The sequence below is a fragment of the Pterocles gutturalis genome, unplaced genomic scaffold (assembly GCF_000699245.1).
Source record: "Pterocles gutturalis isolate BGI_N339 unplaced genomic scaffold, ASM69924v1 scaffold34660, whole genome shotgun sequence".
In the NCBI taxonomy this organism is placed as follows: Eukaryota; Metazoa; Chordata; class Aves; order Pterocliformes; family Pteroclidae; genus Pterocles; species Pterocles gutturalis.
In genome coordinates, this window is record NW_010141969.1 from 11,074 (window position 1) to 29,954 (window position 18,881).

The window sequence follows — 18,881 nt, forward strand, 5'->3', positions numbered from 1 at the left end:
TACTTTCCATAAATTAATCAAGCTTCATCTTTAGACTGACTGACTTTACTTTTTCTAGATGTGGATGTGTTGTGCCTGCACAGTCAGTATTTAGTCTATCTCCTGAAACTGTTAAAAGGATGCAAAGTTCCAGCATCACTTTAACATGTTCAAATGGTCTCCGGTAACTGTTTTGCTCATATCGCTCTACACAGCTGAGGAACAACTGTTGCTTTCAGTTGCATCAGGTTCAGACTGGTGCTAGTTTGTGCTGTTTGGATTTAAATTTTGTTTCTAGATAGTCAATACTACTACAGTCCATTCAAGGCATTTTTGTTTTAAGCTATTATTTTCAAAAGCAATTAACTGTTTCAGGGATTCTTTAATTTCTTTTTCTTTTTTCTGTGGGCTTTTCCAATACTGGAGTTTTCTTGTCTGGAGACTTGATATAGACTATTACAGCAAAGGTGGTAAGCCTCTGTGATAAACAGGTTTTTACATCTCACAGTTGTCATCACTCCAGCATTTTAGAAAGGCGTATGGAATCCTTTCCTTAAATTAAACAATTTGTGAGAGACCATAGAGAAAAGTTAAGTGAAGTAGTTGTATCAAAATTCTTACCTTCATTTCCCTTTTCCCCTACACTCCAGAAAAGGTTTTGTTTACTGATGATCTTTTGCTTTAATTTTAAAGAAAACTACATAAAGCACAGGTCTTTTGGTTCATGGATAAGCCACTATAACAAGTTATTGCAAGATGATGGACTGCAGAAAGCACATTTATATGTAAATACATGAAAGTTGTATGGCTTTTCTTTAAGTATTACTTTGTACATAGTTGCTGTTAAAAAAAGGTTTTGGGAATAAATGTTCCAGTTTTTCACCTGAGAGAGGAGTTTTTATTTATTTAAGTAGTATGTTTAAATTTAGTCATTTCGGGAACAGTTCATAAGCCTGTACCAAAATATCCACAGTAGGAAACTCATCGGGTGGTTTAGATTTGGAATTTGGTTTTAGATGTGCAATAGGTTGTTTCAGGTCGAGCTGTTTTCTTCATACTGTAGTAATCTGATCTTTCCTAGATCTCACTGTGTTATCAGGACATTACTGAATATGATCATGCAGAAACAAATGATTTCAAAGGATGTATGAGCAGGCATTTGCTATTACTGCCAGTTTATGATTATAAGCTTCTGAGCAAAGACACTTTCTTGATTTGCTGTCTACAGTTATGATGAAAGGGCTTCTACCGTAGCCATGATAAAAAACCAGATCCCCATATTCCTGTAAAAACAAAATAATCAACAACTACAACTGGAAAGTGTATTCCTGTAGCCGCAAATAAGTTATTTATTCATGACAAGTGTCAAGATTACACAAACCAAAGATATCTGTAAGCTCAGAAGATGTGTCTTACTTCATGGAGTTGCATTGCCAAGAGATTTATCCATTCCTTCAGTCCTGTGTTGTCTGAAACAGCCATCCTTCGAGGTGTGATTAATGTACACTGGCAGTCAATAGCATGTGAGGAAGTGTGGCTAATTCCAAAAGTGAAAATAAGGAGGAGAAAGGGCTATGTGTGATATAGCACACTGGAGTGAAACTTCTTCCCAAGTGCTGTTTAGCAACTCGTTCTATGCAGAAGGCATGGCAATGCTGGCATCGTTCTTGAGAGAAGATATATTTGGTGTTCTCCAGGGCAGATGTGACTAAATGACATGTTTCCTTAGGCTGTGGTTAGCAGTCACTTGCAAATAACCAGCAGTTGCGGCAAACCCCACCCTGCAGTCCCTGCTTCAGTTGCAGGAATATCGAGCTATCTATTTCACATGCAGCCATCGAATTGTGGCCTTTCTGTTTACAGGTCAAGTCTTTTGCGGCCAAAGCTTCCAGTAGGAAACAAAGTATTTTGTGAGAAATATGAGTGGAATCATTCTTTTCGCTGTGTTCTTTATTGCTTAGTAACTTTAGCCATTTGTTTGTCTACATTTAAAAAACCTTTAAAATCTGTTCGTGTGCAAATTAATTCATATATGACATCTGAAAATAGGAAAAAGCATCTTATACTGCAGAGTTCTGGTGCTTGAGTCAATGAACACAGAGGTGAACTGAGTTTGTTCATTCCGGAGATGCAGCAAGTGATGTTTTAATGATCTCGCACACTAATCTCTAGGAACTTTATAGCTTTCTCTGAACAAGTTCAGCAGTAACGGGTGCTGAACATTAATCAGATTTAAACCCCAGTTATATTCTAGTAGAAATTTAAAAATTATTGTTTTCAAGTAGGTGGTGCTAACATTTTTTTTCTTAGTATAACTGATCTTCAAATGAACAAAGCAACCAACGTGCATCTGAAAATCTTGAAAGGGCAGTGGGTTCTGGAGGTGGGGAGATGGTGCACAAAGGGCACCTCTGATGATAGCTAATCACACTGATAGCTAGTAACACTCCCCATTTCCTAAGTTCTTCCTTTCCGAAAACCGATGCTTCTGTCGATTTTATAAGCAATTCTTATGTTCTTTTCAGAAACTGACTTTTTTTTTAAAGCTGCATCATTTTGTTCTATGCCTGCTAAATGTAAATAGATCGTGTGCAGCTTGCATTTAAAGGCAGATATGAATGTATGGATATGTGCATTGGTATTTTTTGACAAAAAGGCCCAGTTATGTCTGTCCTGGGAACAACTGTCATGGGCAACCCTTAAAAGACAGAGTGAAACACAACATTTTGTTTCTGTGAAGTTCTTTGAGATGAGCAATATTGTTACAGATGATTTCAGTTTTGATCAAGTGCTGATGTAAACAGTAGATTACATTTATGAGACAAAAACTCACCACTGTGCTAGATTATATTAAGATTTAAAAAAAAAAGTTAATCATGGAAGACATGCTAGAATACAGTGACAGTAGTACTATGTGGTTCTTCTAAGTAAAGTAATTTATCTTAACATACCTGGATGAAAAAAAAAATCAATGTTTTCTGCATCTCCACATCAATATGTTGTAATGATTTTCCCCCACGGTTTTGGCAGCTTCATTATTTTAGTGGAAGTACCTTATATACACCAGCAAAGTAGCATCTCTGATAATCAGGTTACATCTAGAGTCTTCCTAACTTGATAAAATGTTCTTCAATATTGTCATTCATACCTATATAATACAAAACAAAGCTCCTTCAGCCCTGTTTTTAATAATCCTGTTCAGAATTAAATATCAATCTGACTAAAACATTCTTTTACATTAAAGTCTTGTCATAAAAACATGTTTTTAATATAAACCTTCAATACTCAGTAGAGTGATACAATATATATATATAAGCAAATGCACTTTTTTCTGTTAGTAGCAAGCATTTTGTTCACTGTTTGCACAACTTCAGTCATATCTTTTATACAACCACTACTAACTCAGACTTCTGATTGCTCATTACTGTCAGGAACGACAGATGTTAAGGCAGCCTGACAGAAACGATGTAAAGTTGACATTTTTGTTTTCTGTTCAATGTACAGTCGCAGTTTGTCTCTGAAGGTTTCCCCTAGAAAACTGTAAATTAAGGGGTTCAAACAGCTGTTAGAAAAAGCTGCTAGGTTCACAATATGTCCTGTTAAAGGATAAGCGTGTCTGAAGGATGGGCTGCTTGAAGAGACAGGCTCGCTTTTCTTTTGAAGAAGTTGAACACTAATGAAGACATTTTCAGGTAGCCAGCAGATAAAGAAAACCAAAACAACAACAAAAATCATTCGAAGAGCCTTTTGTCGCCGCAGGCGAAGACTCCTATGCTTGTGGGCTTTTATAAGAACTCGAACAATTAATGAGTAACAAAGACCGATGATCACAAAGGGGATAATAAACCCCAAGGTTATTTCTAGCCACTGGATTTCTTTTACATCTGCAAAACAAAAATAGACCTCTCCGGTGTGTTGTAAATGCACAGCTGTAAATGGAACTAGTGCTGCAGAAATAGACGCCATCCATATGAGACCACAGCTTAATCTGGCGTGTTGCATAGTGCGAAATATGTTGGACCTCATTACTTTTGCCAGTGCTATGTATCTGTCAAAACTCATCCATGTCAGAAAGAAAATGCTGCTATACATGTTGATCTGAAGGAACAAAGACATAAAGGTACAAATAATAGTGATATCGTAATACTTTTCATCAAGATTAAAAACCTCAATGAGAGAATCAGCAACTAAAATTAGATCAGCTACTGCAAGATTTATGAAATAAAGGTCTGGAATAGTCATTTTTTCACGAAAGCTTATGTTGACAACCAGTATCAGAATGTTTCCTACAAAACCAATGGGAAAAAGAAATATTGTGTAAAGACATGATAAGAAAAGACCAATAACATATTGTTGGTGTTCTGATTTATCAGCTAATCTAGAAGATAAGCTTTCATTACACAAATGTGATCCATTTAGGCTAAAAGTTGTGCTGTTACACAGAACAGGTGATATTGAGGCAGAATAAGTTTCCATGGTTAAAACATCTGAAGAAAAGATAGTACTCACAGTTTAGTGGAAATGCCAAAAAACCCCAGATTTTTGGTTGTTTTCAACTAAGTTCCTAGTAAGCATTTTGACTGGAATGGAAAAAGATGTACACTTTTGTATAGGAAATTAAAACCCTTTAGAAGTGAAATTAATTAGATTTAAAGTTGACTGAAATAGAATGCTACAAATAGTAAATGTCTTAATTTTTTTTACCGGACACTATATACATTGCAAATGAGAGAATTTGCAGTTCCTGTATGCCTTAAAATCATGTAGGAATCTCTTTACCATTATGGTACTTGGATCTCTTTAATAAAACCTTTTCATCAACAGTGTTTCTTCATGCAGGTTGGTAGGTAGTAGAATTTTAGCTCCATTTGTTTTCTTTTAATAATCAATGAACATCCTTGGACCTGCAATTTGCAAATGGAAAACCATTAATCTCACACTCCAGCATTGTGCTTCCACTAATTTAACAGCTGAGGCTGCAGGACATGTCATGTTTGAATATATATACAAAGGTTCAGTTGAAAGAATTTAAATTTGCTTTAGATTGTAATATATTATGAGGGCAGATCTGTTAAAATTTTGTGTACCCTTTAGGGATTCAGTATTGGAAAATGTGGAAATGTAGAAAATTAAATTAATGAGTTTAGCCTACTGAAGAAAGACTTTATTTTTATATGCAGATTATAGATTAAAAAAAATGTATTTATTTCATCCTCAGCTTGTAAGGCTATTAAATAGCAGAGTCAGTGTCTGAGAGGGCAACAGAGATGAAAAGGAGTTGGTTGCTTCTGCTTTCAGTGGGAAGGAAAAGACAAATTTTAGAAATGAAGGTAATACAAGCAGCATATTGATTTGCACCAACATTATTAGAATAATTTGCTTTTCTTTGTGATTAATTATGTTGCACTGACTTCCGGATAGGAATGGAAAATATCAGTTCTCTGATTTGTTTACTTATAAATGTTGAATGCTATGGACTTGAAGCATTGCTGAAAGTTTATTTAAAGGAGAAAAAACAAACAACAGACACCCCAAACAAATAAAACACTACAAAAATGATAAGCCAGGGTATTTTGTGTTAAAATCTAAATATTCTGAGTTGCTTTAATCTTCATCTTACTACCAAAACCTTGATTTTAATTACACTTAAACATATGTAAAAAAAAGTTAAATTGTTTAATAATAAAATTAATGCAAATTTCCACATTTTAATGATGTAAATCCTGCTGATGTACAGTCTGGGGGAGAAAAAGGAGCAGACCACTAATGGTGTAGGAGTGTTAGAGTATTTTCAGTCAGAAATGCAGCTCTGAGTTTGGGTAAATGTATTCCAGTTATCAGAAGCAGCTAGCAGATACTTAAAGATACTGGTTCTGGAGCTTTTATTTCTTCATGAAATAGGCATCGGCACACAGGAGCTGTTGCTATGTTTTGAAGCATTTTCATAAGGTAAATTCTTTATGCTCAGATATCCGTATGAAATTTCACTTATTCGAAGGTTTGGTGTTTGTTTCAAGCAGCTATGGAAGTCAGAGGTGAACTGTTGGATTTTATGTACCATCCGTTTATTTTTTAATAAGGCAGTAAACGGCTTTAAATACAATAACAGATAACAGTCTAAGCCACTGATTTCAAAAGGTTGGTCTGCGGTCAGATTTTAATTACATCTGAAAGGCCACTAAAAGCCAAGCAGTTAACAAGCATTACAGGTAACCAGGTACTGTGAAACGCTTTATTTTACCTTAAATCCATTTCTCCAGAGCTGATTTTCCTCCAGACAGCAGAAGGCTGGTTCTTGCTCGGGCACAAGCGTAATGGATGTGTCAGCTTCGACTGTCGACTGTCGTGTCAGTAAAAACTTGTATTTAGGTGTGCAAAGCTGCAGCGAATGCCACCTGTTGACAATTCAGCAGTAAGAAAATCATAGAAAAGTCTATTCTGTTTTAAAACAGCTTAAATAAAGGATAATTTACAACAGCAAAATGCAGCTCTTGCTGCATGTCCTTGGCAATAAAACAAGCTTTATAGATTCCCAGGGTTGTTCTAATTTGTGTGCAGTTGAAGTGCTGCTGAACAGCCTTATAAGACTAGAATTAACCCTGTTTCTGCTGGTTTCTTTTTTACTAGAACTCGTGAAGCATCTTTTCTCTTGTATTTGTCAGTTTTTTTTCCTAATATGCATTTTACCCTCCTTTCTGCCTCTAGCATTTTTTCAAATTATATAGTTTGTTCAAACTTACAGCCCAACTGATCAATAATTAAGAGATTTATTTGCAAATTGTAACTAAGCACATTTTATATAGATATAAAGCAATAATTATTGTTACACGTGGTATTTTTTAAAAGCCTTTGGACAATCTAAAGAGAAATATTCAATTGAGAGAAACCTAGCAGCTGAGAAGGGTCATTTGCTAAACTGACGATATAAATTCAATTTTCCTACCTTCAAGTCGATCCCATTTTGCCTGTTTGTATTTAAATTTTCAGGCATAGGTTGTCATCCTCACACTTCTTAGTATTGCTCAGCTCAAAATCAGCTGGATAAAATAAGCTTATTTTGCAGAGAATGTGGAGCCTCAGTCTTGCATAAAACCATCAGTATTGCAGGTGGAGTTTTGCATTTCATCTGTAGGGGGGAAAAAAAAACCTACTTGACATTTCCAGAAACACCACCTGCTGGTGGCCAGAATTCTTAGAAGAGAAAGAAAGTTAAACCTCTCTTTCTCACAAAAGGGAAATATTTTATTAGTGTAAGTTGCTTTTTTTGATGATATTGATCAGATACTTGAATGTTAAGTGCCACTGATGGATCTTCTGTACATGGATGCAGCATTCTGCACCTGCTGGAATGAGATGAATTGGATCTCAGCATTTAGGATTTCAAGAAGCCAATGTCACAGTTTCAGAAGTACGGAGTAAACAATTAATGTGTCATTATAGTGGATATATTACATCTATAGCAATTGTAAAATATTTTTAGATTGTGAAAGATCTCATCTGTAGAAAAGCGAAGCAAAAGTTCTTACACAATTGGCTTTGGGAGTAGAAGGTACTTTGCCTTCTAGTGCCATTGAGGCAAATAAATTATTTGCTGATTTCTTGTAACGTGCTGTGCATAGGGACACAGGATTTTCATGGTTACTAAAAATGCTTTTTAAGATGTCCTTACATGATGGCTCTTCAAAAATAGTTTTTGGAATAAATTATTATTTAGCTTAAAAGAAAGTTTGTATGAATTAGTGCTGGTAAAGATTTTTTTGAACAGAAGACTTCTGCTGTGTGTGGAATGGCTTTCTGGAGTGGCTTTCCACGGGGTTACGAGGACAGAGAGCCTAAAGTGTTTGAGAAGTGTACAAATGTGATTGTGTTATAGGACTGGAATAATTGTAATGCTAGAAAAATCATGTGATACCAGCTTTGAGGGTCTTAATTTTTTGCTGTCCTAACAGGATTATAAAGAGTCTTTATTGTTGTTTGTTGATCATGTGGTTTTGCTGTACTTAATTCTGTCCTTCAGAACTTTGACTGATCTTGTCAGGGCCAGAAGGATTATTTACTTTCCTTTATGCGTAATGTTAGCTTCTGGGTGTGAGCTGTTTGTAAGTATGGGGGCCTGGATTTGGTAATCAGCTGGTATGTGTGTCCTTGTTTTTCTAGCTGTATCAGCTGATTTGCTATTAAAATGTATAATTTTGTTACGAGTGCTAATTTTCTTGTTTGAATTAATGATAAGAAATATGTTACTTTGCCATACTTTTAGAATGGTTAAGAAATTCTCTATTGAAAGACCCACAAAGCAGCTGTTTTTTCTACTAGTAGAACTATGAAACATAAGAAGCTAAATCTAGGATTATTATATTGTATTATTATATTGTTATTAGTGAGTTCTGTAATTCACTAAATATTTTATAAGATGATCATGTGAATTCTCTGAATCCTGTTTCCTAAAACAGATGACAACATCTTCAGGCTCTTGTTTATGCAGTCTAAATTACTGATTAATCTATCTTAATCTCACTGTTCGTCACTTCCATATTCCATTAAATGCTTAAAACTGATTTTAGCAGCTGCTGAACATTGTGCCCTTTCTCTTCCCTGTCAGTTGCTGATATTCCGTGGGACTTTCTAGCGAGTGCCGTAATGATCCATACTTAGTCAAAGTTGTGACAACATTAGGTATTACAGTTCCGCCTGTTGTACCTTATCTTGATTGTCGCTGAGAACGTGCGTGAAAGCAACTGGTGTGATAGCCTTCATATAGTGTCGCAGCTCGATAATCCAGCATTTAAAGTTTCCCTAGCAGTTTATTTTTAAAACTGTAGTAGTGAACTTCTAAACCACTATATATACATCTCAGTAAGCATGTCTATAGAGTCTTTAAGGAACACTAATGTAATCGTCTATGATGTACTTAAGTGCACCAAGAGTCTTAAAGTGGCATATAATAGAAGGTACTCTATGTCATTAGCAGACTTCACCATATGTGCCTGCGAGTGTGTTGCAAAAAGGTGACGGTGAAGGAGGAAGCAAGTGGGAGGTGTGAATATAGGAGAGAGCAACGTAAGAGGTGTGATATACCACAGCTCTTGAGCCACCAGGTCCGAAGTGTGGAAGTGCTTTGGGTATGAAGGTGTTGAGTCCTGATGAAATTAGGTCGGGGCCACGGCGTATACTTTTTTTCAGCTTTAAGGTACTGTATAAGGAAGCATAAATCAAAATTGTGTTGGAATGTTTACAGTGTAATATAACCATTTGCAGGAAAAAAGAGATTTGTGTAAGAATCTCTACTGAAATTATCTCCAGAGGAAATACAGATGCTGTTGTAATGTTCATGAAGTTTTGCAAGTAGATTCATCTCCTCCTCCGAGTTCTCTCTCATCTTTCTGGTAGCATGGAGACTGACTCTGACCTTTTCAACCACTGTATCACATCTTTCTGTGTCCATTGCTCTGTTCTAGAGCACACTCATACTTTATCCTGTCCAGCTTCAGTAGCTTTCCCTTTCTTGCAAATAATCAAGCTTAGAGTTGGAATTGTGTTCTGTGCCCGCAGAAAACCTTAGAGTGCATTTTGTGTGTTTAGGCTTTTCAGTTGTCAGTAACTCTGAGAATGCATTTTTCTTACTAAAAATAATTTTTAAAAGTTCAGTCTCTTCTTTTGCAGGGACAACACCTCTACCTGTTCAAACTATTCTGATGAAACTCTTTATTTTTCTTAAAGCATATATTCCAAAATTCTTGGGGGATAACATAAATTTTATAAATTTGAACCATAAAACATTGTATAGTGAAAGATGATTCATCATAGGACTTCATATTCTAGCCAAATGCGATTAAAAAATAAAATTCACAAAGCGTCAAGAGTTTTTTTACTCTAGTAGCTGAGTCTGGTAGTCCTTTGCTGGACACAAGTACCATGGAAGTGAAACACATTTTCTTTCATTCCAGCCAATTAGTGAATCAATTTGTTGTACAACATATACGGTGTAAACTTTATATAGAGTACTTATTTTGGCTGAATTGCTTGAGCTTTCGTCCTACCCCAAATCTTCTACAACTACCTTAAAATCAAGATAAATAATGCTGTAAGCTCCAGTTATGATTCCAGTGTGCAAATCCAATGTCTTTTTAGCTCAGATGTTGTTTTGCAGTAGGATCAGATCAAATCTGAGCCAGCTGGTTCACCAAAGATGAATCTTTAGTCTTGGACTGTTCTTTTGCAGAACATGGTATCAACTCAGAAATTAATCCTTAAACTTCAGCAGCTTACTCAGTTCTCTTCTTTTACTGAATGGAAGGGTTTTTTTCAAAAGCAGGCCAGAGTCTTAGAAAGACACAAACATTACCAGTACAGAAGTAAAATAGTCTTCTTTGAATTTTCCAGTATATCCCTTCAGTTAATTTTGTCAGCATGCCTATAAAAATATATGCTCTATTTCTTCTGGAACATGCTGTTCAAAAGTAGGTGAAGCCTGGAAGAAGTGTTCAACAAAGTTGTTGCTGGTATGTGGGGAAAAAAAATCTCTCTGAGCAGGGAGATTTTATTTTGTTCTTAAAAATGCACTTCAAATTATTAATAACTTAAAAATTATTACTTTTAATCTTAGCCAAAGCTGTTCTTTTCTCCCTCATACCAGACTGTCTTGGAATGCCTTTTGGGGACTGTTTCTGTTCCTTCCCCTATTGCACATAGGGGTGTTTGCCCTCTTATTCTAGCTGGATGAAAGTAGATTTTTGTCTAGGATTGCACGTTCGTTGTCCTGGATTTTAATGTAAGCTCTGAGTAACTTTATCAAGAATGATTTAACAAAACATTTCTGTATTGCCGTAAGTTATATTTATAACTGTGAATAGTTATGCATTTTTTTGACATCTTTTCTCCTGTTTGTTTTTCTCCTGTTCATTTAAAAAGTCTTTTCATTGTACATAGAGATTTCTTTATGACAATATAACCAGCCATCCAGAAAATCCTCTTATTTTCCCCACGACAGTAGCTGTGCACAGGGAAGAGACCAGAGTACATTCATTCACATCTCACCGATGACAGCCAGGAGCTGTACCCAGGAGTACTCACAGATTTGTACACTGTAGTTCATTCTTGACAAGAAGTACTTGTTCCCAAATGCTAGATCTGACAGTAGGCCCCTACACGTTTTATTTCTCTGAGATAGTTAGTTATGGTTCTGCTTTAGCTGTGTACCTTGCTGAGAGTATCACAAAGCATCCTTCCACCCATGTTGAACCCTCAGGCTCCTTACAGGTGCATTACTGTGATTTCCTCACCATTAGACCAGTTTCCAGGTCCCAGCCAAGGTTAACCAACTAGAGCCATCATTTACTGACTGGGTTTTCTTTTAGGCACCTTTAACAGTAAGTCAGGACTCAGAAAAAACACAATATTTATTCTTTCATCCTCAAATATAAAATATATGAAAGCAGTGAATAAAGTAGAATCCTTAATGCATAACTCCCATACTAGGAAATAACCTCCTTGCTCATGGCGCAGCTGAAGCTATGATACTCTGTCTGAATTGGGGTTAACAGCTTGTATCTTTTGACATACTCCCTCACTCAGTCTGTCAGCTTTTTGCTGACATGCAGCTCTTACAACTCATCTCTTCAAGCTTCCATCTGCAAGGCTGATCTTTGGTCCCTGGCATTTAATCTCCCTCTTCTCAGGTGCAAAAGAAAACCTCTGATGCCAGCTGAGAAATTCTTTCACAAGTATGAAATTGGCTCCTGTATTCAAAGAGATGATTCTTATCTACGTACTTCCTTTCTGCCCAGGTTCTATAATGGTCTGTTTATATGTACTGTTCTTTAATTATCCATCTGTTCATGCTGGCAGCAGAACAAAATTGAACAGGAAAACAGCCTGACGTAACACAATACAGACATCTTAGCAGTTGATTTTTACATCTTGCAGAAATGTTGGTCCTTACGGTCATAGTTAGCGAGACTACATGTTGCCCTGTATTTGTGTGTGATACAGTCATGGTCAGTAAATGTCAGGACTTAGATGTCTTAACACTAGATCCACACATCTAGATGCTAGATCCATATACTACGTTATTATTGAACAAATGTGTGTTATTCTTCCATTTATGCACTTGGCTGTTGTTTTGTGGAAGATCTTCCTCTTGATCGTTCAGTGCCTGCTTTTTTGATTTAAGCAGCCCATACTGGTTTGCACCAGCTCTCTGTGCAAATCTGAACCCCACTGGGAAGACCTTCCAAAGCATACGATTGCAATAAGATCTACCAGTTCCATTAGCATCCAGATATCACACAAAGGCACGTATTTAAGCATCAAAGTGGCTTTCCTCAGAACCCTTGGTCACTTGACCCTTCCTCATCGCATGACTGTATTTTTATAACGCTGCAATCTAAGTCTACATCTTTATCCAAGATCTGCTACAGTTTTGTGCCTTCCCTGTTCCTTTCGTTCTTTCCGCCTCTATGAGAGGAAAAGCTGAAACTGAAGCCAAATGTATAACATGGCTCCTGGCCAAATTCGGTTCCAGTAGCCATGTGCTCAAAGCAAGCATTTAAAACTTTGCACCTGCATCTCAGCCTGCACTGGCTACTGATTCTGCAGGGCTATATGTGGACTCCTATACCACAGCTGGTTTATTCTCCGATTAAGATTTTTTTTCCCCATTTTGCACCATTTACCCATTACTTCTTATCTAAATGCATAATGCTCCTACCTTGTCTCCAGCAGAGCCCTGATTTCAGTTTGGAACTGGGGCTCTGCTTTTGTTTGCCTTTTTAAAAGCATGCCTCAGGTATACTGTTCTGGGCTGGCTTTTCTCTCTCTCTTTTTGTTTTTGTTTTTTTTTTGGTTAGTATATTATTGAATGTGACTCTTCCAGGACATGCAACTTCATACTTCTGAATGAACTAATCAGGAATGGCTTAGATCAATAATTGCTGCAAGTCTTAATGCAAAGTTGAAGCTGAGAGTACGTTAACAAAAAGCTTTCATTCTTGCACAAAGTTTTAATTAGCCATCCTGTTGATCTTTCCAGTTCAGTGCCTCACAAAGGACTCGAAGCTTTCTTTTATGGACCAGTTTTTCCATTAATTTGAATGTTTTTCTTTTTTGGCACAAGAATTCAGACAAAAATCTTTAGAGTTCCAACAAAAGTATAAGAGGAAAATGGAAAAAGGGAAGAAATGCTCAGTTTGTGTGTGTGTGTGTGTATATATATATGAAACATAAGCGTGTTACAGTAGACTTATAGTATTGCATGCTATTTCAGGATTATAATGGATTCTTAAGCCATGCTTCACTACTGCTGCTACTGGAATTTACCAACGCTATAAAAATAAGTAGTTTGTAAAGTCAAAAGAGGAAGCACACCTGAGAAAACACTTTGGCTGCAGATTTTTACCTTTGTTCAAAGTTGCTTTCTGCTATGTTTTGGTTTGCATCTTTGCTGGGGCATTGATGCTATTACAAAAGCACACTTCTATGGCAACAGTACTTTTCTTTCTACTTGGCTTTGAAGTAACACTTGCAGAAAATAGGCAATTTTAAAAAATACATGGAGAAAACCCCGAACAATTCCAGAACCTACATGTTTTCTCACAGATCACTGCAAATCTAGAACTAAATATCTTTTTTTCCTTCCAGTACTGCTACCTGTAGGATAGTCCAAGTTTGGGTTCTAAAGAAGGAACAATTATCCTTTTTTAGAAGAAGTAAAAAACCAAACCAAAACCCACAAGCAAGCTAAAAAGTAAAGTGGATTTGACTGTTCTTCAGAACAGGAAGTATTACTGAGATCCATTTTCATGGACCGTAGCTGTTACTGGTATTTCAAGATGATTGTTGGCAGTGTTTTCCCTTCGGCAGTTCTGTAGGACTTTAAGTATTTCATCCTTGCATGGTTTATGAAAACAAAGTATAAATACCAAACTAGCACAGCTCTCGCAGAACAACACTATTTCGGCAATATTCATCACAAGCTCATTCTTCGGAGTTCCAATGCTCTTCTGTAATTTGAATGTTGTCCTGAAGAGAATCATAACATTATAAAATAGGCGGCAAATAAATATTGTTATGCTTATAATGTACATAGCAGGATAAGTACGAATGTGCTGTTGTAAGGCTGGAGCTTCATCAGGTGCTGCTTTAGTGAAGAGAACAGCAAAAAAGAGTATCTGAAGAAATGATGGGATTCCAAATCCAAAGGTGAATTTAACAATCTCATATTCAGGCCATGCAAATAATGGATCTAACTGGCAGTCTGTTTCCAAGTCATAGTTGTCTGTGCTGACCAGTACAGCTGCAGTCAATGACAAACAGAAGGCATACAGAAGTACAAATCCAACACACAATATGGGTCTTTGGGTTGCTTTGCCAAGAGCAGTCCTTGGTGGAAATCTCTTCAGTAATAGTATGAGAAGCACCAAAATCAAGACATACTGAGAATTTAAATAACTGAAATTGAAAAAAAATGAGAGTACATTACACGTAAGGTATGTTGCTTTTAAATAGTCAGGTCTAGGAATGACAGTAAATGATAAAAAAATCATTATAATATTGCTGATGGTGAAGTGTAGAAGAAGTAAGTCTAAGTTTTCTATGACTTTGTATTGCAAATAATTCTTTATGAAAATGATCAAAATACATATGCCAGCTATTAATCCCATGGGTACAAAAAGGGCAATGTAACAGTGCATCAGCCTCGATATGATGTTCTGAGAAGCTATGAAGGCTTCAATTTCTTCTGGGGAGTTGAAAGCCAAGTTCTTGCTTGGGTAGCTGATCCATGTCATGTTGTGAGAAGTCGCCCTTCCTTCCATACCGTGCTTATTTCCTGTTTGATGGAGTTTGAAACTGAAATGGAAAAGGAAGGTTAAACAGATTTTGAAGTACAGTTTGTCATGTCTCTAATTTGTGCATGAAATATTATGTGCAGTCAGGAGTATGAACCATTTGTTTGGAACACATGTAGTAATTTTTTGGTGGATTTTATGTTCCTATGTTAATTTCAAGCTAACTTGCATAATATTTTTAGCCAGGGAAATCTGCCTTTTTTTTTTTCTTTTTTTTTTTTCTTTTCCTTTTTTCTTTCCCCCTGGTTCCTGCTCTCATCACTACCCCCTTTTCCTCACTTGATGCAGAGAGGACTGTGCTGCAGCTCAGCTTTGTACACGACAGCCAGGATTCAGCACACTCGTGTTGCCCGTAGAATAAATAGGAGAGTTGGCTGTTCAACGAGTGAGGAAGGAGTTGGCTCTGTGATTAGGTGGAGCCGCTTTTCCTCACCATCTTGCCAAAAGAGGGGAAGGCAGTACGCAGGGCAACTGCACTGTGTGGGTTGCAGCTACAGCCACAAAATAGCTTCACGGTATGGTCACAAGGGTGAGAATTTTGGATAATTTGGACCCAGCTGACAGTCTCAGGGCTCACACCGCATACTGAGGAAAATGCAAAGATAATCACAATATGAGGCAAGAGTCACATTCCTTTCTTTGTTTTAGTTCTGCTTCCTTTCTGTTATGAAAAAAAGCCTTTCATAACTGCAGTCTGTACCAAGGAGCCCATATAAAATTAATGTGAATGTTTAAGAACTGTTACGAACAAACTGCTTTCATACTAAAACATCTTTATACATGAGTGCTGCTGTCATTTTTAGATGTAGTTGTTGCATAAAACTGCAAAAATAATTCTTTTCTGCATGCTCAAATTATAAGCCTATAGATAAAGTTTTAGCAAGGAACATTTTTTAGAGCTGTGTTATAAATTCCTGAAAACAGGGAATTGTAAGAGTAATATGGATAGGCTCTTAGCTATAATGACTCTGTGATATGTTGATGCTATAATTCTGCTACCATATAAACATTTGGAGGATCCTTTTTTAAGCCAAAAAGCTTTGTAGGAGAACATAATATGTACTCAAGAAAAACTGAGTGTAATAGAATATGGATTTATACATTTTATAGACCACCTAAAAGTATAATTGGCTCACTTTCTAAAAGAAAATTTTTGTACCTTGTACTAGTTGATGCAGAAAATAACATTTCTTTAGTTTCAAAAGATAATTTTTAAAAAATATAAAATAATGAGCTCACTATTCCTAATGAGTTTTAGTCCTTAGTTTAAGCATCGTCCTTCGTACAGAAAAAAGTTATACAGGCATTTTTACAGTGTCAAATGTTTTCTGGACAAAAATTCCTTTATTCACAAGGATTTCAGTTTTGTTAGATTAGCATTTGGTGTTTTCGCCTTGTTCAGCTGTATGCAAAGCTACAATCAATGTATGTGGACAGTACAGCAGGCAAAGATAGGACAGTGGAATTATCCTTATAGAAGTTTCTATACAGTCAGATTAGTAACAAGAGTGGTATACTTAGTTGTACATAATGCATTTCCCATAAATGATGATAACTCTTAAAGTGAGAGTAACTTTAAATTGGTAAAAGTTCATAAAGATGCATTAATGTTTTTAAGCAGTGTTCATTATAGATAAGTCAGTGTCTTAATACTGTTTGACAGTTCATTTGTGGTTGTTACCTCTGACACTACTTCATATTTCTGATATTTCTAATCTCTCCTCAAAATTGGAATTCTAATACTGTTTTTAATTAGAAAAGTTGACTTATCAAAGTAGCTTTGATTAAGTGTGTATATAATCTTATATAATTATAATTTCATTTATATAAAACTGTGGAGTTATGTTTTGATTCAGCAGTGTTCTTTGTGCCCTTTTAAAGACAGAGTTTTTTCCTTTCTAGAAAAGGTTATTTTTGGAGAGGTTTCACTACAGGAAGGACTGATACACCCAGGGAAGTTTTTGTGTTACAGGTACACTTGAAGGGGGGGGAAAGTTGGCTGGTCAGACTCTGCTGTGTTCTAATCTCTGAGCTGGAGTACCCTGTGTAGGAACACACTGATGGGCAAAACTGATGGAAGTCTCTGCAGCAAGTTAAGAGTCAGTTTAATTTTGAAGCTTGAAAATGGATTGTTAAATATGAACAATCTTAAGAAAAATGGAGTGAAAATCTTTTCAAAGATAAGTGTTGGGAGGAAATATTGTTGTCCTGTTAATTGAGGAAATGTATCTTAAATGCTTGCAGTAGCGCTTTTGTTAATGTTCAGCTGATTTTTAATATGAACCACAAAGAAGGGTTCCTGTTTGTACTGAAGTGCTTAAACTGAAGAGCGAGAAGAATTAAAAGGAAAAAACCCACCCCAAACCACACAGCCCAAACCTCGCAACTCTAGTCAACTGGTTGGCCTTCTGTATTTCTTCATACTAGTGATTTCTCTTTTTCAGATTTCAATTTCAAAGTATCTCTTTTGAAATACAGCTGATCAGTCTGATTTCTAAATCACATTTTATGCTTAATGCGGAAACACTGGGCGGGGGGGTGGAATCTAGAAAATTTCTCATTAATCAAGTTGTGGCAATGCTTTCTCCTTTCCTTTGGCTCTATGGCTGAAAGTGATTTACTGTGGCATTCAGTCAGATGCAGCCATGGAGCTTGACAGACTTGCTTCTTCTGGCTTCCTTCTGCTGCTTTGATTTCTATTTTATTATTTCCTGGAAATCTAAAGACCATGAAATTCTAACTTTTACAATTCATCTCTTCTTAAATACTCAGGAGAAGTCTCAAGAATGAAGGAAACAGCATAAGTCAAATTTTGACCTATTAGAAGAGAGATTTGATGCTTAATCTGGGAAAGGGTAGGTCCTTTGTGATGGAGAGAGAAAGAATGTGGAACCACTTGAGCATCTGCAGAAAGCTTGTTATCATCCCACACTGTAGTTTCAGGAGGTTAAGAAATATTTACACTTTGAGCTCTTTCACCAGAGTCTCCAGTGTTACCTTCTAGTGCCATCAGACCTTTTGCAGGGCTGAACATGTGAATTGAGTTCTGGCACTGGGAAGGTCTCTACTGTCTTCTCAACAACTTTTATGCTATGGGCCTACTAACCATGCTCGCTGCCCTTGCAGGGAATCTCAGAATAGCTTAGCAACATGAAACCTTTATGGTAGAATAACTGCAAAGGAAACAACGGACACAGTTTTGGGTTTCACAGGAAATCATATGGCCTTACATCAAAAATGCCAAAACGTGTTTACATGTGCTCAGGATCTGGCCTTGGTACTGATACTGGGTTCATCTTTGACCACAGCCAGGTATTTTTTATTTTATTTTGCTGCTCTTTGGGCATTTAAGACAAGGTAAGGAACATTGGACATCATGCAGCGTATTCTGGTAGTTGCAGCTCACTGTGTAAGGAAGTGCATCAGTTTGGTTTCTCTTTCTGTATCCACCAGTTTGCATGCTGTGATATTTTGATGATGGACCAGCACAGTATTACGGAGAGGCTATCGATGTGCTGAAATAGTTTCAGCTGGGTTACAACTTTCATTTGTAACCACGGACCATTATTTAACATTACAGTTAAATAATAACAATGATGTTAATATTTCTCTTACTCTCCACCTAGACATTGTTATTCTAACATAAGTGTGTCTTTTAATTTACCTAATCTGGGGAAGGATATAAACTAAACAAAACTAATCTATTCAATTTAGAACTAAAACACTCACTTGAGGGGAAATAACAGTGCAACTAAATCTGTATAATTATAATCAGTATAAGTATTAAAATTCTGACTTAAGGAAAAATTTCTAGATGTGCTGTTTTAAGGGAACTTCCAGAAAATCACCTTAGGTTTACCCACACAAACGAAATTTTACTGAAACAACAAGCTGTTTGCAGCTTTGTCATTAGTCAGTATGAGGATAATGCTTGTGTGAATTCAGTAAAGTGTTCATCACAGAAGAAAAAATATCTGCCATCAGTTTGTAGCTTATTCTGAAATATTTTTGATTTGGCAAATAATATTAAAGTTAACACTGTAGACATGATTTCCC

The 18,881-nt window shown here is 36.4% G+C and overlaps 1 protein-coding gene across 1 annotated transcript; it reads right to left on the reverse strand.

Moving 5' to 3' along the window:
- Positions 1-3,376: 3,376 nt before the first annotated feature.
- GPER1 (G protein-coupled estrogen receptor 1) lies at positions 3,377-4,877 on the reverse strand. Its single transcript, XM_010084216.1, has one exon. It carries the CDS (start codon positions 4,453-4,455, stop codon positions 3,382-3,384), a length of 1,074 nt encoding a protein of 357 aa, XP_010082518.1. The 5' UTR covers positions 4,456-4,877; the 3' UTR covers positions 3,377-3,381.
- Positions 4,878-18,881: the final 14,004 nt, after the last annotated feature.

What these genes read in the sequence shown, in the direction of transcription:
- GPER1 (XM_010084216.1), bottom strand. Translation starts at nt 4,455, where the DNA reads ATGGAAACTTATTCTGCCTCAATATCACCTGTTCTGTGTAACAGCACA.